The sequence below is a fragment of the Ahaetulla prasina genome, chromosome 15, assembly GCF_028640845.1.
Source record: "Ahaetulla prasina isolate Xishuangbanna chromosome 15, ASM2864084v1, whole genome shotgun sequence".
Classification (NCBI taxonomy): domain Eukaryota; kingdom Metazoa; phylum Chordata; class Lepidosauria; order Squamata; family Colubridae; genus Ahaetulla; species Ahaetulla prasina.
In genome coordinates, this window is record NC_080553.1 from 1,156,733 (window position 1) to 1,176,569 (window position 19,837).

The 19,837-nt window shown below is 53.4% G+C and overlaps 3 protein-coding genes across 11 annotated transcripts in view; 2 read left to right on the forward strand and 1 right to left on the reverse strand.

The window, feature by feature from the left end:
* The first annotated feature begins 857 nt into the window (after positions 1 to 857).
* Positions 858 to 11,303, forward strand: LRRC75B (leucine rich repeat containing 75B). The gene is made up of 4 exons (XM_058158290.1): positions 858 to 1,336; positions 4,531 to 4,659; positions 7,534 to 7,646; positions 8,593 to 11,303. Exons 1-4 carry the CDS (start codon positions 1,046 to 1,048, stop codon positions 9,149 to 9,151), a joined length of 1,092 nt encoding a protein of 363 aa, XP_058014273.1. The 5' UTR covers positions 858 to 1,045; the 3' UTR covers positions 9,152 to 11,303.
* A 215-nt stretch (positions 11,304 to 11,518) lies between these two features.
* SNRPD3 (small nuclear ribonucleoprotein D3 polypeptide) lies at positions 11,519 to 13,069 on the reverse strand. The gene is made up of 3 exons (XM_058158297.1): positions 12,936 to 13,069; positions 12,646 to 12,838; positions 11,519 to 11,670 (listed from the first exon to the last, which is right to left on the reverse strand). The coding sequence occupies exons 1-3, from the start codon at positions 13,059 to 13,061 to the stop codon at positions 11,609 to 11,611; spliced, it is 381 nt and encodes a 126-aa protein (XP_058014280.1). The 5' UTR covers positions 13,062 to 13,069; the 3' UTR covers positions 11,519 to 11,608.
* Positions 12,940 to 19,837, forward strand: part of GUCD1 (guanylyl cyclase domain containing 1) — a 319,725-nt gene continuing 312,827 nt past the window's right edge. For 2 of the 9 annotated variants that reach the window (XR_009152196.1, XR_009152197.1), the window contains exons 1-4: positions 12,940 to 13,634; positions 14,163 to 14,328; positions 14,701 to 14,792; positions 16,650 to 16,702. Coding sequence is in view for 4 of the 9 variants with exons in the window: in XM_058158282.1 (XP_058014265.1) it covers positions 13,012 to 13,634; positions 14,163 to 14,328; positions 14,701 to 14,792; positions 16,650 to 16,702 (934 nt within the window). In the remaining 5 variants the exon portion in view is untranslated. The remainder of the gene's footprint in view (positions 13,635 to 14,162; positions 14,329 to 14,700; positions 14,793 to 16,649; positions 16,703 to 19,837) is intronic. The other 7 variants (XR_009152195.1, XM_058158282.1, XR_009152193.1 and 4 more) reach the window with 5 other exon arrangements.

The window sequence follows — 19,837 nt, forward strand, 5'->3', positions numbered from 1 at the left end:
AAGAACATTGCAATAGATGATTCTATGAGTTAAACACAGGTCCTGTCGAAGGCGGCGGAGTTCTAATTTTTCTAAACCCAGGATTTCAAGTCTGGTGGCATACGGTATTTTGTTGTATTCGGAGGACTGAAGAATTCTTCTTGTAAAATATTTCTGGACATGTTCAATTGTGATATCAGAAATGTGGTATGGGTTCCAAACAGGTGAGCTGTATTTAAGAATTGGTCTAGCAAATGTTTTATATGCTCTGGTTAGTAGTGTGGTGTTTTTGGAAAAGAAGCTACATAAGATTAGGTTTACAACTCTTAGAGCCTTTTTTGTGATGTAGTTGCAGTGGGCTTTGGCACTTAGATCATCTGATATGAAAACTCCAAGGTCTTTAACAGAGTGAGGGTCATCTGTAAGGTAATATCCATCAAGCTTGTACTTAGTGTTTGGGTTCTTTTTTCCAATATGTAAGACTGAGCATTTGCTGGTTGAGATGCCAAGTTTTAGACCATTCAGATACAAAGTCAAGGTCTTTTTGAAGGGTAATTGTGTTGTTGTTGGTGTTAAATAGTTTGACATCGTCAGCAAAGTTGACTTTGTAAATATACAAATAGAATGAGACTATTGCCTTACACACTGTAAGCCGCCCTGAGTCTTCGGAGAAGGGCAGGATATAAATGTAAACAAAAAAAAAAAAGGACACAATTATTTGTGATATGGTCGCAGAGATCGTTGATGTATAGAAGAGCGTTGGTCCAAGAAGGCTGCCTTGGGGAACTCTATTCTGCCTCGAGGGGGGTTCGGCGGAGACCGGGCAGCCTATGCGAAGTTTGCGGGGCGCCCCTCCTCGCGCGGGGGAGCGTCCCGCGTCCCCCGGGACCACAGATGCGGCCGAGGATCGGCTCCTCCCCGGCTGCGCGCCGCGGGCACGTGCCCGGAAAAACAGAGCCGCGTCCCGCGAGCGGAGGGCAGCAGGTGGGCTCCGCTCGCTGCACTGCGCCGTCCGAACCCCGCCGGCTTCCCGGCGCGACAAGCGAAGCGCCTCGGGCGGCCGGCGATGGGCTCCCGGCTGAGCCGGCAGAGCGGCGCGGAGGCGACGGGCGTTCTCCGCCGCTCCAAGGGGTCCCTCCGCGGCAGGAGCCGCCCAGAGGAGCCGCCGCGCCGCCTCGGCCCGGACTGCCGGCTGGCTTCGCTGCTGCGGGGCTCGGAGAAGCGGTCAGCGGGGCTGCGCAAGAACCGGGCGGCGGCGCCCTACGTGCGGCGGGTGCGCTGGCTGCGCGAGATCCAGGCCGCCCTCCGCGAGCACCAGCACGAGCGGGCCATGCAGCTTCTGCGGCTGCTGCGGAAGGTGAGCCAGGCCCAGCGGCGCCCCAGGCGGGAGGGAGGCGAGACCGGCCCCGCTCTGGGGATGCGCGCCGCGCCTTTTGTTCCCTCTGGTGCCGAGTCCCGGGAGGGAGGCGCCTCTCCAGCAGAGCCAGCTGGGCGGCCGCGACTCCGGCGAAGCGCCCGAGGTGGCCAGACGCTCCGCTCCGAGCGCGGTTGCCGGTCGGGCCGGCGGGATGGAAACGGCGCCGCGGAAGACCAAAGTCGACCGCCTGGCCGGCCGCGGGGATGGGGGAGAAAGCGCGGCCGTGGCGCTTGGCTTCGTCAGCCGACGGCGGGCCGCTTCAGCCTGTGGGAGAGGCCGTCGGAAGCGTCTCCAACTCGGTGGGTGCGGGCTGCCCCGACAGGAGTGTTAGACAAAGAGGAATGCAATGCAATGCAATGCAATAGAATAGAACTTTATGGTCACTTTAAATATACGCTAATCAGCATACATTAAAATGAAATTTCGTTACCTTCAGCTCTCAAAGGATAACCATTATGCATATACCCACATGCACACACGTATATGACACAGAGAAATATCACAGTCTAGTTCCAATGTATAGATGTGGGGCAGGAGGGGGGAGAATCCTGCAAATTTACAAGAGGGATGGCATAAGGATCAAAGCTGTTACAGAACCTAGTGATTCTGCTAGGAATACTTCAAAACCTCCTCCCAGAGGGGAGCAACAGAAACGGACATGGGTGTGTGGGGTCCAATCACACACACTCTTTGCAAGATTTTGTACTAGCTGACATTTCAGGATCTCCTTCACCTCAACACCAAAAGAGTCCTCTAGTGTAGAGGCAGAAATGTGGCAGATGTGGGGCCAGTTGCAAGAGGCTCTCCCAGGGGCCCCTTGCATGGGCATCGGGATGCCCCGGACAGTCCCCAGCAAAAGAGCCCTGTTGGGATGGCGATCCAGTCTTTCTAGGCCCACTTCCATGGGGCAGACCAGGCTTTGCGTGACTGCTGGAGAGCGATTGTACTGCCCGGTCAGTTGCTTTCACTCTGTCAGTTGTGGATGCAGTGAGTTTGCCTTTATGCTTCTTAATCGAAAGTGTTGCCCTGGTCCAGAGAGATGCTATACCTGGCATGAGAGCAGGCAGGGTGGGCAGTGACACAGGGTAGATGAGTCCCCACCCACTCGCATTCCAGGATTTGAAGAAATGCTGGAGGAAGCAACTTTGCCAAGCAAGCGCTGATGGGAGTGGGTGGCAGCTGCTCTCAGAACTTTTTTCCCATCCAAAAATTCAGTTGGTTCAGCTGCCTCAAGAACTGTGGCCAGGATCTGATGGAGAATCTGAAAGAGTTTCAGGGGTTGCAGCTGGAAGGATGCCATCTTTCCAGCCTCTGGGTCTACTCCACATCAGGGTGACGAGATCTGCATCCTCACCCCAGTGGTGAAATCCAAAAATTTTCTCTACCAGTTCTCTGGGTGTGGCTTGGTGGGTGTGGCTTGGCGGTCATGTGACCGGGTGGGCATGGCCAACTTGATGTCACTCACATGACTCACTGTTAGAGCCAGGAGCTGCACATTCTGAAGCCCATTCTACCCTTCTGAAGCCCCCAACGTTTTGAGTTTCCCTCCGCCATCTGGCTTGACTGCCCAAGCGAACCTTGGAGCCTTCTCTTGCTCCACTCACCATCCCGGAGGGCCACGCATCCCCGCCTTGCCAATCCTCCATACAAATCGCCAGCCTCGTTTCTGCAAAGGCAGAGCCCCCCCACCCCCCACAGGGTGGTCCAAAGAGGAGAGGGGGATGTTACAGAAAAGGCTGCCTTCCACCCAGGCCTGCATGCCTCCCAGGCCGGCTCCCACTGGATTCCCACCTGGCCACCTGCCTGCTCTCTTTGCAGATTGGCCCAGTTGACTGCCGGCGCCACTCCAGGAACTTGGCCTGCGGAGTCCTGGCCGAGTGATCGCTGGGCCTCCCCAGCAACAGGCATGCTGGGGCCGCCTTGCTGGCCGCCTCCTTGAGCTGTGCTTGGAAGAGGCAGCTGCTGCCTCTGCTCTCGCAGCCCTCCCTCCCCGCCTGGCTGCAGATGTCCACCTGCCCTCCTGAAGCACCACAGCAGTGGCGCTGTTCGCTTTCTTCCTGCTCCCACCGCAAAATGAAAGTGAATGGCAGCAGCGGTGCTTCGGGAGGGCAGGCGGCCTTGGCAGGGGCTGCATCAACTTCTCTGCCCGTGCCATGTCGCACTCCAGCCGGCCGCGCGTCTACAACTGTGGTGATCTGATTTTCGGCAAGATGAAGGGCTACCTGCACTGGCTCGCTTGGGTAAGCACCACTGCCCAGGCCGAAGGGAAAGCGCCACGGATTCCATGGTGACCTGGCCTGGCCAGGCCCTCTCCCCACACAGAGAGCTGCAACCCAGCCATCCACCAGCAGCTTTGGCACCTGTCGCTCTGCTTCTTCGCCGCGGGAAGCGGTACCACAGCCGAGCCTCCTTCCCCAGGAGAGCCGGACGCCGCGGGCCGAGTTCCTGGAGTGGTGCTGGCAGTCAGCCAGGCCGATCTGCAAAGAGAGCAGACAGGTGGCCGGGTGGAAAGCCAGTGGGCACCAACCTCGGAAGAGAAAAGCAGGCATGGGGGACCGCCGAGAAGGCCACATGGAAGGCAGGCAAGCATGGCAGGACTACGGGGAAGGGAGTAGGCTACTAGTTCCCTTCCCTGTGATCCTTGGCCCCGACATGCTTGTCTGCCTTCCACGTGCCTGCCTTAGCAAGCTGGCCACAGGAACACCATGTGGAAAGCAGGGAGGCATGGCATGGCTGCGGTCCGCAGGGAAGGGAGTAGGGGAGGCAGGTAGGGATTGTATGGTGGGAGGGCAGAGGCAGCTACCTAGGCCATGACTCACAGGCTTACCTGGCAGGCAGATCAGGGCCGCTCAGTTGGGGCACAGCACTTCGGGCAGGCAAGCTGCAGAACAGAGACTAGGCGGGGTGGGGTGAGCGAGCAGCAACTAGGCGATTGGTTCAGGGGCATGGCCAGCCAGCAGTCGCTACCGTGACCCAGGCCAAATGTCCGCTACCAATTCGCCCAAACCAACCGGTCGGATTTCACCCCTGCCTCACCCTCCAGAGGTCTGCCTTACTTGCTGGCTAGTGGTATGGGGGGGTGTTCCCTGTCCGGTTCCCCCCAGTTCTTAGCCACTTTCGCTCTTTGCTCATAGGACCTTGGCCTGGAGGGGATGTTCCTCAATGACGTTCTCTACAAGAAGGCCACCTTCCTCAACCTGGTGGACCCCATCTCCCACGACCTCCTGATGAGCCTGGCCAGAGACCTGCAGTGCCCCAAAAAGGTGAGCATCACCAGGCCCCTTGCGGGGAGCACATACCCTAAGGCACCATCAACACTCAGATCTCTGGGTGGGGAAACCCTGCTGACACCTTCTCCAGAAAAGCTTGACTGCTTTGGAACGGCCTGGGGGCTGCCTCTCCAGAAAGGACAGGACTAGGTGGTCAAAAGGCCTGATGGCTGCAATAAATGGGCCAGTTCCTATCCAGCCATGTAGAAGACCGCATCTTCCTCCTCACCAGAGTACAGGGCACATGAGGTCTCCCCATCCAGGGGTGAAATCCAGCAGGTTCTGGAGAATTGGTAGCGGAAATTTTGAGCAGTTCGGAGAACTGGCAACTACCATCTCTGGTTGGCTCCAGAGTGGGGAGGGAATGGGGATTTTCAGTATCCTTCCCCTGCCACGCCCACCAAGCCACGCCCACAGAACCGATAGTAAAAAAAAATTGGATTTTACCACTGTCCCCATCCCATTCTGGCCTGGCCAAGGAACTGCAGGCCTCAAGACACCCCAGGTCCTCCTGCCTTGGGAAGAAGGACAGAAGCAGATTGCAGCGTCAGGTCAACTTCGCCCCAGTCGGGCGTGCATGTGAGGAAAGGGACAGTTTCATACTGTGACCCTCCTTGCTCTGCCTTGAGGCTCTGAGTTAAGTTGAGGGAGGGGAGATTTCAGCCAGGAAAGATTGGCGGAGCTTCCCAGCAGCAGGAGCAAAGAAACCCTTGGTCACCCTTGCCCTGACCCCCAGCCTTCTTTTTCCTGAGTCAGAGGGTTGGGTAACCTCGAGGGGGCGGGGCTTAATCTTGTCAGATGGCCCCGCCTCCCAAGGTTATCCAAGTCTCCCCAAGTCCCCCCCTCTGGAGAGACCTCACAGGGTCCCCTCTCCAAAAAAGCATCCTGTGCAGTGAGCCAGTCATCTCAGCCTGGAAGTGCCAGCCGGAATCCCAGCTGGGGCCTCCTGCTTTGCAGCAGGGAAATGCCGGAGAACCCAGGTCTTTGGGCTTTTCTGTCCCTGCACTGGATGAAAGAGGAGCACAGGCAGGACAGGCTGGCAAATGGAAAGGAAGGGTTTTTAGGCTGGCCTCCAGTAGAGATGCTTGCTAGATTTTTTTAGATTTAAAAACATTCAGACTGCTCTGCCCTTCTTTTAAGAGGTACGAAAGTTCTATTATAGTTAGGGACTCCAAAATTCGGCTTGAGATCTCTGGATTTCTGAGCAGAGCTTAGGTGGAAGAACAAAAATGATCCCGTAGAATCAAGCCCTCCCGAAAGCCAGAATTCTTGGATAGCTAGGGAGATCCCACACTGTGGGGTCTTGTATAGGGGTTATTTCTTACGGACAACCAGTTCTTGAAGAAGTCCAGGGCTTGGCGTTGAACAAGAGCAGAGCTGATGTGGCTCTCCTGTCTATATTTTCAGCCACACAATCTTTGTTGCTTTTCAGCAAAGATCCTGATTCTCCCCCCTCCCTTCTCGCCTCCTCCAGGCATTAAGAGAAAAAGGGAAGGGTGAGGTTGCTAGCTCAGAGCCCCCCCTTGCCCTCCCCCCCCAATTCAGCCATTGTCTTCCTTATCCCAAATTTTGGCTTTGGAGTCTGCGCTTCAAAACATCAGGGACACTGTTCTGTCCTCTTCGCCTCTGTCCGAACGATGGCTTAATTAGCCGGCTCTTATCAGCTCTGGCAGCAAAAGAGTCAGCGTCTGTCAAGAGCCCTCGTTAGCTGCCAAGACGCTGGTGAGTCACAACCTTCAGCTCTAGTCAGTCAGTGGATTTGCCTGATACAAAGAGACACACCAGCTCTTGCTGCCTTTTATATCCTGTGGGGTGTGGCTCCATGACTCAGCACTTCCTAGGCCTGCCCCTCCCCTGCTTCTGTCATTCCCTTCTCTCCTGCCTACGAAACCTGGGATTCAGCCAAGCCTGATTGCTGTCAGCTGGGTCTGCAGGCGTGGCCTGGGAGGGGGGGGAAAGAGTCAGGGGAAGGAGGCCTCGTTATCTCTTTCACCTGGCCTGCTTCTGGCTCCTCCAGGGAGGCCGGTGCTTCCGAGGTAAGTCCTGACGGCCCTTCCCCCTCACTGTCCAAGTCACTTTCTGGCAGCAGGCCCAGCTCCGAGTCACTTTCGGGCATGGGGCCAAGTTCGGGGGCGGGAGCCACAACAGACACGTGGAATTGTCCCACGTTGCATTGGGGGCGGGGGACCAATGGAAAGTCTTTGGAGACTCTGCCAGTTTGCTTTTTCCTTCCCAGCTGCTATTTAGGAATAGAAGAGGGAGGCTCCATTGGTGGTGACCTTTGCTCATGGCTCTCCTGAGCCAGCTTGTCCAGTAGGATCTGCTTCTGCCAGCTGTGCTTTCCCTTCTGGCTTCTGGACTAGCAGGAGACCCCCCCCCCAGCTGCTTTCTGTCCCTTTCCCTTCCTTTCTTTGCCACACACACATACAATGTGCTGGTGCCCCCTTCCTGTGGAGAAGGGCCAGCGGGGGTGCAGGGACATGTCCTGATGCTGCCTGGGGGGCTGGGGCTGCCGATTGCAGCTGAGAGGCAGGGAAGCAGCTCCTTATCTTGGGGTCCCCTCAGCTCTTCCAGGTCCCCTCCTGGCAAAGTCTCTGATCTCACAGGGCCCCCTGCAAGGGATGACTGGAATGGCCCCCGATGTTTGCATGGAGTCCTTTGATTCCTGGCTGATATTCACCCAAGCCTTTGGAAAGGCAGAGCAGCTGGCTGGGAGCTGAGCTTGCAGGTTGGGCATCTCCCAGGGCCCAGAGACCCCTCAATGGCAGAGCTCAGGGTGTGAGGACTTGGAAAGGACGCCAATGTGGGGCTGTCAGCTCTGCAAACTGAGAGGGCCCCTGCCAATGGCTGCCACTTCCCTGCTTTCAGGAATACGATCCGTGGAAATCCTCCGACCGAATCTGCCGGCAACTGATCTACCACTTGAGTCCACATTCTAAATGGCATCAATCTGGGCTGCCCCATCGCAAATCCCACAGCAGGTGAGCAGGAACGGTGGGCTACCGAAAACCTTGGTTGGTGGTTGCAGGAGCCAGGAGGACACCAGTTTTAGAGGGTGTGATATGTGCTCAGTTCCCACAACAGAGGAAATCCAAAGTAACAAAACAAGCAGCCTTTCAAACATATCATAATATGACATAATGCAATAGCCTAGTTCACACAATGTTATTGAACAAGGCCTAGAAAAAGCCCGCAACACACTGAACCACAAATTGTGTGAAGCTGGCTTCTCTAGAATCTTTGCTCCTTGCAAGCATTCATACATGCACTGGCTTCGAACACCCCTTCTTCCTATTTCAAGAACCAATCCCAACCCCTGCTCCAATCTTGGGCCGGAGGACCTCCGCACAAAAGTTACTCAAATTACTAAGAGTTATCAGACTTTTTGAATGATTATGATGCATTATTTTTGATTGTTTTTGGGGGAAGTTAGGAATTGATGATTGTAGGGGTATAATTAACTTGGGGCGAAAATTTTTTAGCATATGTTTGTTTTATTTTTAACTATACCTTGTGCTCGTTCCGGGAAGTCGGGTGGGGGGGGGGAGAGTTGTGAAGGGAGGGGGGAGGGGAGGGGGGGAAAGGGGGGGAAAATTTTCTGTAAAACTTTTTGAATAATAAAAAAAAAAGTTACTCAAATTCCTTGACCGATGAGCATCTACCAATGGAGAGGGATGGCTTGGCCAAAACAGCTGGCTCATCCTGTAGCAAAGCATGGTGATGCCAGACTAGACCAGCCTATGACAATGCCGTTATGCAAACACTGCCTTGGTGCACTTGCACCCCAAATCCAATCCAAGCAGGCCAGCTGCAGCATTTGTGTGATGTGGTCCATTGTGTATTGTCCCCCTCTGCACACACCCACTTTTCTAAAGGGAGTAGCCCTTCCTTCTGAAGCCCCTTGCTTCTCTTTTCCTTCTTCTTTAGTCTGAAGAGTAGCCTGCAGAAGAAGCTCAGCCAAGAAGCCATCCATCTCTCCGGGGTCCCTCTCTCCACACGTGACATCCAGCATCTGGCCAGCTACTTGCAGGACAGTGGGGACCACCTTCTCACCGTCGACCTGAGTTTCACTGATCTGAAGGATGAGGAGATGCGCTTCCTGATGCCTTTCCTGCGGTCACTGCCCAGCCTCACCCACCTCTCCCTTAACGGGAACCACTTGACCCGAGCAACTGTGAAGGACCTCACCGACGCCATGAAGGACATGGCCAAGTTCCCCTCTTTAGCCTGGATTGATCTGGGCAACAACGTGGACGTCTCCTCCATGCCGCAGCCTCTGCTCGTTGGCCTACGGAAGCGGCTCAGCCAGCAGACCACGCTGCCCACCATTTACGAATCCTTGGACTGCACTTCTGAGGCATCCAGTGGACCTGAGACCAGCCTGCTGGAGGAGGAGGAGGAGGAGGAGGAGGAAGATTTGCAAGGGCAAGAGGGGATCCCACCAGTGGCCAAGCACTGCTTCCACCAGCAGTCGTGTGAAAGGTGACTAGACGTGGAGGTGTCCTCTGGAAGACTGAAACCATGGCTGAGGAAGCTCTGATGGAAGAGATGCTGCACCAGGCCTCACCTGCCTACTTCCTTGAGCCCTTCCTAACCTTTCCGACTTGCTCCCCTTGCCCCGTCCTCTTCCTCCTAGTCGGGCTTTCTCACATGCACCAAATCAGGCTGGTCACTTACCATGATGCTGCAAAAGTAGACCATCTGGAGATGCAGGTGGGCTCCTGTTGTGGGGAGGCGTTTGGAGCAAGCCAGCCCTGGGACCATCCTTTCCCAGCTGTGCTGGGTCCACAGGCCCAGAGAGCCGTGTGAGAACAGCATGGAAAGACTGAATGGGGGCCGAGACGGCACCGGGATGGCACGGCTCGCCTCCTCCCCCTCCTCCCCTCTGAACAAAGGGTGGCGGAATGCGAGGCATGCCGGTGTCTGCAGCCCAGACATGTGACCGATGGCACTGCAAGAACTCGAGGGCAGCTGGACATGGGTTGCGCAGGTGTTTGTCTGGGGGGCCTGTTTGGAGCACCCCCTTCCCCCCTAGTGTTTCTGCTCTTCGTGGACATCTGCATTCAAACGCCTCTGTGCTTTCTGCTCTCCATCAGGCTGGGATGGTAACTCTGCCTTATGCCCAGGAGGAAACAGTAACCTGGGCAAGAGCCCAGTTCAGCAGAAATACCTGGTGGTGTGTGATTTGCGATAGTAAATGACTTTCCTGGAGAGAGGATGAAAACATTGCTCAGTGCTTTGTGGGGCAATTATATGGCAGAGTTGCAGAAGCCTTGTGCACTCTAGAAACTCCTGTTGAGATGTTCCCAACCTGTTTCTTCATAATGGGGGTTCCCTTCTTTTTCTGCTATTTCTCTCAAAAGGAAGAATGTGCGCATTTTCAACCGTGCCTTGGTGCCAGGGGAGCTGGAGTGCTTTTCTCATCCATCCAGTACAAGGAGGCTTGGATTTAACATCCCTTGCAACGTTCCTTCATGGAGAAAGGAGAAATTGGCTCTCCTCCATTTAATAGTAGAAAAAAATCAATTTGGGGCATACAAAATAGTGATGACATCTAAGCCACAGTGGAACAGCCAGTTGGACACAAGTGGGTTTGCAGAATGCATCACTCAACTAGGGTTTAACATCTGTGGCTCAGACTATGAGAGAAAACGGGACACGCCAAAGAATCTTACAGGGCAACAAGAACTCCCAGAGAACCTGAGCCAGGCGGTGATGATTCGAAGCACCCAGCCTGGTCCTGGGTGGTTTCGTTTCGAAGTGTGGCCATTTATGCACACCTTTGGGGTTCTTTCCACACAAGCCCCCTTTTGGAACCCAGATCCTGTAGATAAAAAACTTTTAAAGATGCAAATAAATTCTGCCCACTCACCACCCCGAAAATGCAATCCTCTAAGCCTTGGGCAGCCACTCTTGAACACCCTAACGGTTTGAATGAAAGGCTTCTTAGAAGTCTCTGATAATAATTTAAGAAGAGATTGGATAACCATTTGTCTGAAATGGTATAGGGCTTCCTGCCTGAATCAGGGAATTGGACTAGACGACCTCCGAGGTCCTTTCCAGCTCTGTTATTCTGTTATAACCAAAGCTAAGAGTTCTGCTTGTAAGACTTGCAGCTTCCCAATTAAGAGGCTCTCTGCAGGTAGCAGAGGAAAGATGGTCAAAATGGATTGAGCAGGCAGGAGCACCGGTCATCTTCAATCAGAGGGAGGCAAATTTTCTTTTCTCAGTATGCAATATGATACTCTCCCTTACAATGAAATTCCCAATTCTAGTCTAAAAAGTTTTTATAACCTCTGAGAACAAACCAAGCACTTCATCCTCTACTTTATCTCTCCAATTCACCATTGCATGCTCAAAGATAATTAAAATTTTAGAAGCATACGAGTGAACACAAAGATACTTGCTAGATAAACCTTTTAAAGTTTTATTCTGCATTTTGCAAAGATTGGAAGAAAAAAATCAAAACTTAAATTAAGGAAACACTAAATAAGAGATCTTATACCTTACCATGATTTAGATTTTATGGACGTGTCTGTTTTTATTTTATGCATCACCCAGAGACCTGGGTTTACTGATTAATCGAAAGTACAATAAATTATTTTAAAAATCAAACGGGACATTTTTAAGCTCATGGTCATTCTTTTAGTACTGCTAACAACTTGTTTATTAGACCTCACATAGGAAAGCTACCTTCAAAGATTGTCTTATTAATATCTCCTAAAAGGCAGATGACTGATTATAGTTTAATTATTTGTTTTTATTTTTTTAAAAAACAGCTGAGTCATGTACCATAGCTACTGCAAGCAGCCAATCTATACCACAGTTAAGTCAATGACACACAGATGGTCTCTTCCTATTTTGTAAAAAACATATTTATTAAAGTACACACAAGTACAATTAGCACACTTTTCTCTTCAGCAAAGCAGGGTTTGATCCAAAGTTACCGCCGCTTCTGGAAAATGTTGCCACGTCCCATTCCTCGTCCCCTTCCTCTTGCAGCCACTGAAGAAAACAGAACACAAAAATCAGCAGCAAAGGACAAACGCAAAGACACCCAGTCATGCTGGACTTGGTAAGGACCTGTCTGAGTGCACCGATGTTTCCGAGATGACTAAAAAGAGAGGAGAAAGCAGCAGGTAGAACTAGTTGCTTGTGATATTTTAAAGCTAATAAACCAGGGGTGTCCAAACTTGGTCCCTTTAAGACTTTTGGACTTCAACTCCCAGAGTTCCTCAGCCAGCTTTGCTGGCTGAGGGACTCTGGGAGTTGAAGTCCAAAAGTCTTAAAGGGACCAAGTTTGGACACCCCTGTAATAAACCAAAAGCCTATTCACTATTCTCAGAGTGAACTGCACAGTATGCAACACAAATCTCTTTCTGTCCTACAGCACTTGACTGTTGCTGGAACCTCTCCACTTCTGGAGTTCCCTTTGCAGCCCTTAATGGTGAGGAAGGATGGGGGACAGGGAGGCACCTTTCCTCCTCTCCCCCCCCCCAGGGTGGGAGTGGACAGAGCCCCCCCTCAAAGCCAGAGGTCCCAGCCCCTCCTCCGCTCCCAGAATAACAAATGGTGATGACAGGGAGGTCATGATTAGGCTGAGTTTGAACAATCTGAGCTTTGATTGAGCAGTTATCAACCGATCCCAGCTTGTGTTTAACCCCAGCCAAAACTCAACGGCCGCCTGGCCAGCGGGCGCAGGGTCGCCACTGAGGTTTTAGATGTTAGGTGTCATTTGTGCCAAGCGGAGAAGGCCCCGTTCAAGGAAAACTCCCCCCACCCCCAAAAGGGGCTCCTTGGAAGAGCTGCAGCGGAGCACCGCCGAGGGCATCTGACGCCCGAACTCGGCCTCTCCTCCTCCTCCTTCTCCGCGCATCGAGCGAGCCCGAATAACGGGGCTCCGTTATAACCGGGCTAGTGGAGACCCCTCCTCGTGATTCGCGGCGGCCAGGCCAGGCCAGGCGGGCCGCGGAGGCTCACCCTGCGCCTTGAGGATGGCGGCCTTGCCGCGCCCGGCGCCCGAGCCCTGGTTCTTGTTCTTCATGCTCTTCAGCATCGGCGCGTTCTTCAGCATGTCGGGCAGGATGAGGAAGCGGATCTTGCTGCCGCGGATGTAGACCTGCTCCAGCTGCGCCACGCGCCCGTCGCGGTAGGTCACCGTGATGTTGGACATCTGAGGGGAGGGAGGGAGGCGGCGGTTAGGCCCGGCCCGGAGACCCCCGCCCGCCCGCCCGCTCGCCCGCGACCCCGGCCCGCCGCCGCCGCCCTGCCTGGCAGTTCATGTTGTCCTCGGCCTCGATGAGCTTCCCGCGGTAGACCTCGCCCGTGTTGGTCTCGCAGGTGACGATGTGCCCCTCGGCCTCGTGCAGCACCTTGATCGGCACCCCGATGGACATGGCGGCCCAGGAGGAGGAGGAGGAAGAGGAAGGCGCAGGAGGAAGGAGAGGCGCTCCCGGCCTGCCCCGCGCGCCCGCCGCTCTGCCCCGCCGCCTCTATGGCGCGCCGCTCTCCGCAGGAAACTGCGCTCCCGGCCTGCCCCGCGCGCGCGCCGCTCTGCCCCGCCGGCTCTATGGCGCGCCGCTCTCCGCAGGAAACTGCGCTCCCGGCCTGCCCCGCGCGCGCGCCGCTCTGCCGCGCCGCCAATATGGCGCGCCGCTCTCCGCGGGAGAGGAGCGGCGCTCCCGGCCTGCCCCGCGCGCGCGACGCCCCGCCCAGGCCGGCCCCGGCCCCGCCAGAGCCATGAAGAGCCCGGCCGAGGAGGCCTCCGCGCCGCCGCCGCCGCCCTCAGGTGGGTGCTCCGGGCCGGGGGCGCCCTCTTGCGCGGCCGAGCTCCGGAGCCCCCTGCCCTTTCCTGCCCTTGCCGACGCGGCGGCCGAGGGCGTCGGGGACGCTGTGCAGCTGAAGGTGCCGGCGCTGCAGCAGCTCTACCACTGGGACTGCGGGCTGGCCTGCTCCAGGATGGCGCTGCGGTGAGTCTTCCGACGGGACTGCAATTCCCAGCATGCCCCTCCCGCCGGGCCCTGCGACACCCCCCCCCGCCAGCTGTCTGGGGCATGCTGGGAATCGCAGTCCTCGCCTGTTACGCGGGGGCGGGGCCGTTGCTGGGCGTCCTTCCTTCCCTTCTCTCCTCCTTGGAGCCCCGAGCGGGAGAGACGAAGCCTGGCCGGTGCGGAGGGTCGCAGAGGCTGCGAAAAGGAGAGCAGAGCGAGGCCTCTGGAAGGCCGAGCTGCTGCTCTCCGCTGCGGCTGGGACTCCCAAGCGAGAGCGAAGCCTTTCAAGGCCAGGGGCTTTATTACGTGTGGACCCCACTCTGCCCGGGCCCAGCCGTTGACCTCTGCCTGCCTGAGCTAAAGATGACGATGGAAAGAATGGCTGGCAAATCCATGGTCTCCAGAAGGAAATGGTTATTTTAACTATAAATTGCATTTTTTGTCCCCTCCTTTTGCCTCCGATACCCACCCTGGTCTCCCCCCGCCCCCCATCTGAACTGACCTCAGGTACCTGAACCTGCTGAACGATGAGGACTTCCAGAGAGCAGTCCGGGACCTCCAGTTGACCAAAAGCATCTGGACAATTGACTTAGCGTACCTGATGCGTCACTTTGGGGTGAACCATCTGTTCTGCACCCAGACGCTGGGCGTGGACAAGGGCTACAAAAACCAGGTAGCTTGTTTGGGTGCTGCTGCTGCAGACACAGAGGCGGCTCTAGGATGGTTGCTTGCACTCTTAAGAGGCATAGTGTGGTACTCATGCATTCGTGGCCATTTGCTGCACAACTGACGTTGGGCGCCATCTACTAGAAATCCCTGGGTTGCCTCAACGACAGGTTTGCCCTTTGCTCACAGGATGCCTCAAAGCCTTCTGTGAAGTCTTCCAAGATGATCTTCGTTGGCAGGCTTGATTCGAGACGGCTGCCCCACATGTGTTCCCTTGGGGGAGGCAGAGGGGGGCTCCCCTTAAGAGATCCTAGCAATCCCTCTGTGGGCTTTCCGCCAGGAGAAGGGTTTGTCATCTGACATGGCTCCTTGTCTTTAGTCTTTTTATAGAAAACATTTTGACACAGAGGAGAACCGTGTAAACCAACTATTTGCCCAAGCAAAAGCCTGCAAAGTGCTGGTGGAAAAACGGTGAGCTCTCAGCGGATGCTTTGGCTTTCTTTCTTCTAGCAGGTGATGCAGCTGTTTATCCGTGGGGTCTGTTATAACCCAGAGTACGTAAACAAGCCTGCATCACCTTCCTGTGGCTTTTAGGATGTAGCCATGAGAACTGACGGTCCTTTGGATGCAGGGATTGAGCTCTTTCGCTGGAAAATAAACCTGCCTGAGATGAATGGGATATGCTGAGCGAGAGGGTGCAGTTTTCCTCCCTTTAAAAGCACTAGAAATAATAAAGGATGGCATTCCGAATCTGCGTCTGCATGGAGCAGGGGTGCCAGTGAGAAAGATGATCAGCTTCGGCTGGACTGCTCTCCCTGCCACTTGCAGTTTCTCCCGCATCCTCATTTCTCACAAGTTGTGGTTCCCCTGCACTGGGCAGGAACGTTCCATGGACGTTCCCGAGGGACATCCCAAGGCATAGGGTGGCTGTTCCCTTGAAGGGAAGAGTTGGAGACGGAGTGACGTTGATGGACCAATTTGTTCCCCAGTCCCTCTCCTTGAGGACAGGAAGGGAAGGATGGAGATCCCACTTAATACATGTAGGAAAAGGTTCCACGCACACAGCTGTTTATACACAGAGCAGGCAGTTTCAGGTAAGTTGAACTCAAACAGAGACGTGAATGTTAGATGTTTTGGTGCATGCCCAGACTGAAAGGGGTGGAGGGGTTAAGAGCAGGAGGAAGGCTGTCAGTGACAGTGACTTGGGGAAGGGTCATGCAGGCCACAGATGAGCTGTTGGGACCTTGTGGCAGCCCAGGGGAGGGAGGAAAGTGCTGGGGGGATTGGAGGACAGAGAGGCAGGTGGATATTCCACCCTGGGAACTTCTTGGGTGGGGGTGGAGTGTTGAACCGCACCTGCCCCTTAAAATCCCTCTGGCTTCTTCTTTTATTTTTACTTAATTTTATCCTACCTTCATTACTTTTACAAATAAGGTGGCAAGCATATTTACAGAATACGGAACAGAGTGGAAAGGGACCTTATAGGTCATCTAGACCAACCCCCTGCTCAAGCAGGAGACCCTATGCCATTTCTGCCACTTCCTCCTCTTAAATTTTCCCCATGACAACCCTGTGAGGTAGGTTGGGCCAAAAAAGAGAAGCCGACCTAAAGTCACCCAGTTGCATTTTATGGCTGACGCAGGACTTGCACTCCTGGCCTCCTGCTTGTTAGCCTGGTGCCTTCACCACTAGACCAAACTGACGTTCTTCTAAATGCAGAAACCAGCAAAACGTTTCAGGTTTTCTTCCCAGGTTTTATATTTGGCATAACAGTTTGGCAGAATTTCTGGAGCATGATACGTAGTAGTTTGAAATAAAACATCCCTGGGCACCTGCCAGGGTATTTTGATGGTAGCAGTAGGTCCATTTTTCTGACTAGAAGCAGGAAGGAGCAGCAAGGGGATCTACTGAAAGAGGCAGGGTTGTCCCCGGTTGCTCTTGGGGTTCCACCCCAGGTATGTGAATGATGGTTGTCTGACTGAGCCCCACTGAAATCAGATGAGTAGGGAGTGGTCTAGAAAAGGCGCAAAGAAAGTGGGTTATTCTGCTTCATTGGTGACTGTCTCTCCATTTTGAGGATGCCACCCGCAGGCATGCCCAGGATGGGGCGCACAAGTTTCATGCAGGGAAGATCCTGATGGTTCTTTAAGTGGTCATCTGCAGATTCCCCTGGAGGGGCTTCTGGCCTCTGTTGACATTGGAAAGCTCCGTCGGGGCCTAACTCGGCCTTTGGGCAGGGAGCCGCTGTGGAACAGCTGCATCTGTCCGAGGAAGTTCCCTTCCTTTATCTCAGGCTTCTGAACTAACCCAGTGGTCTTTTACTCACAGAACTTTCTTGGCAAGGGGATGGCAGATGGCCACTCAAAGAACCAGAGTTACAGGTAAGCAACCTGTTCTTATGCCTTGTGGTCTCCCCATTCATACAGAGGAAAGAGTAGCAGGCTGTGCACCCGGAAGTGGGGCAGAATTCTAGCTAAGTAGATCAGGACTAGAAACTACTTCATTGGCAAATGAAAAACCCACCTTGTGCTTAATGGAACCTTGGAAAGGAGGATGTGCTCTGGCTTCCATTCACAATGTAGTTGCATTAAATTATTACATACTTTTATCCTGCTTTTTTAAAAATGTAAATAGTTGCTAGCAAAAGAGAAAGTGCATGTAAGTGGTACACAGGATGTGCCGTGAGGGATACACACACTTGAAACTCTTCAGAAAATGTTTGGCAAGAGAGATGCAGGGAAATTGAGGAAGAAAATGCTAAATTTACTTCCAGAGCAGAGGAAATCTTGGGCCATAGAAGCAGGAAAGATATGTGTCAGGGTTCCAAGTAACATACCCATAGCAATGGAACTCCGAGGCAGGTATGCTCCTTAAAGAACAGCTTAATTGGATATATCATATTGGCATGTACTGGTGAAAACCGACTCTAAAGGTTCCCGCAGTTTTCACCTAATTAAAAGTAGTTTCCCCCTCTTTCTCAAACTATCAGTCACATGGTCCAATCAAGCCTCTGTGGCTCAGGCTGCTAATGCAGTCTGTTATTAACAGAAGCTGCCTGCAATTACTGCGGGTTCTAGTCCCACCAGGCCCAAGGTTGACTCAGCCTTCCATCCTTTATAAGGTAGGTAAAATGAGGGCCCAGATTGTTGGGGGCAATAAGTTGACTTTGTATATAAATATACAAATAGAATGAAGACTATTGCTTAACATAGTGTAAGCCGCCCTGAGTCTTTGGAGAAGGGTGGGATATAAATGCAAAAAAAAAAAAAAAAGGTACTGTCTGGTTGCTTGGAAACTTCCCTCCTTCTCTCTTTAACCAACTCTGCGAATCATTGGTTCCCAGGGGGAAACTATTTTGTTTTGGCTACAAAATCCCAACTATCTCTGTTTCCCCCTCCCTATCCCTCAGACCATTGTGGCAACACTGAAGCCTTCAAGATGGCCTCAGCCCAGCTTCAGAGTTGACAATAGGAAGAAAAAAGATCCGGAGGCAAATCCAGATCCCGGATCCACTGGGAGGAGGGCATTTTAGCTCAAGAAGAGGATCTTTGGGAGGAAGTCCTGAGAGGCCTCATCCTTCCCTATCTGGGCTGGGAACCCCCAAGCAGAGAGGGGGAAATGTCCTCCTCCTCCTCCTCTCAAAAGGAGAAATGGTGCTCTTGGTCCTTGTGCCTGGAGGACAGCGAATGTCCCTCTAAGGGAAAGGATCTGGACCTCCCCCATCCCTTTTCCAAGAGAGCCGATGGGCAATTCCAGCCAGAGATGGTGTGGCCTACTAGGAGGCCCCCTTTCTGCCCACTGACAAGACCTCTTGTCAGTGGGCAGGTCTACAAGTGAGAAGTGGATGGTTTCTGTAGGTTGTGTTTTGCTCCAGTAATTCTGAACTTGGAAGATAAATAAGAGAAGGCGCTCGTTTTAAGTTCATGTGTGTGTATAAAAATCCATCAGCTGTAAAATTTACGCAAATGAATTGTACCATTTTAATTAGATTTTAGTTTCTCCCTTTCACCTCTTTTTATGCAGCCTCAATCATTTGATGGGGAAGTCACCAGCAGGCAGCTCTAACCTTAGCATGGTCCTTTGGTCAGAGAATGCCATAGGCCGTCCCTTCTCTTGAGGAAAATGCCAAGATGAAAAATGTGCCAAGAGGGGGAAAGTCCCACGCTTTGCTGGAAGTGGGGTCCCTGTTAAGGCTGTTGCTAAAGTAGACCAAAGGAACCGGGGTTAGCAGGACCCCCTCCTTGGGCAGATGTGGGGAGTGGTTCTCATTTGCACGGGTCCTGCTCACCTGCTGAGCCATTGCTCATTGCTCCAGGGCCAAATCCACGAGGGGCTTGGTTTTCAACCGCTGTCTCAGGGCACTCGAGATGGTTGTGCACATTCTCTGTTGGAGGCAGTTTTGGTACTTTTATTTTTATCAACATGAAGATAAATTGATAACCAATGTTTTTGTAGAAGGAGGCTGCATTGTGCATAGTACCTGATCCGTATCGAGCTCTCGGTTGTTTGTGGGATAGAATCACAAACAAACAAACCGCAGGTGAAAACAAAGATTTCACTCATTTTCTTTACCTAAATCTCTGCCCATGAGGGGGTAATTTTGCAGGTAATTTCAGTGCTGGATGGTGGGATGTCTATTTGAGAAGCTGCGCTGCTTTGGGGAGGAGGTGAACAGGGACTGGCAGGACATGTGCTGGACACACAAAGGAAGTTAGGTCAATCTTGACCATAGGAGTTGATCTTCCCTACTCAGACCTGTGAGTTTCTGTCACAGTTTCCAGTCTGGAAGAGAGCTTTAACTCAAGTCAGCTCAAAGTGGAATTCACTGCTCTCCTCTCTGCTGCAGGTGGCATAAATAATGTTACCTGATTTGTCTTGCGGCAGTGATGGGGGTGGGGGAATATGCCATTCATGTTTTATAACCCTGCAGCCCCTCCTGGGATTCCGGATGCGTTTCACGTAGAGCAAAATTTCTCCAGCATATGGAGTCCCTTTAAACTCTCTCGTCCTGGGATGTTGCTGGATTCTACCACACAACCCTCCAAACTAGGTGGGAGCTGACATTGGAGCAGGAGGATTTTCAGAGTTTTCCCTGCAGAAATTGGTGATGCAGCTGCGTCTGCCCCCTTGGCAGCATTTGGTCAAGCGGGCTCCTTTCATGCTCGGGGCCTGGCCTGGCTGCCTTGAAATAAGGGGTGGGTGGGAGAGGGGAAATGACAATGGCCAAGCAGTGTCTCTGTGGGATGGACTGGATCCAGTTCAGAGGCCGCTTCCAGGTCCTTTTCAGGCCCATCAGAGTGAGAAGCGACCAAGAAAGGGCGACACCAGTAAAGCTGTGGAAAAGCTGGTCCTGCGTGGCAGATAAGGAAGGAGCTGCTCGCTGAAGTGGCTTTGACTGCAAAGGTCTCAGCTGGAGGACAAAGAGAATCCAAGGTCTTTTTGTTGACTGCGCTTGTCTCCTTCTGCCTTTTCCCCAAAAGCTCCGGCTGGCCTCCCTCATTACCTCCCACAAGGGT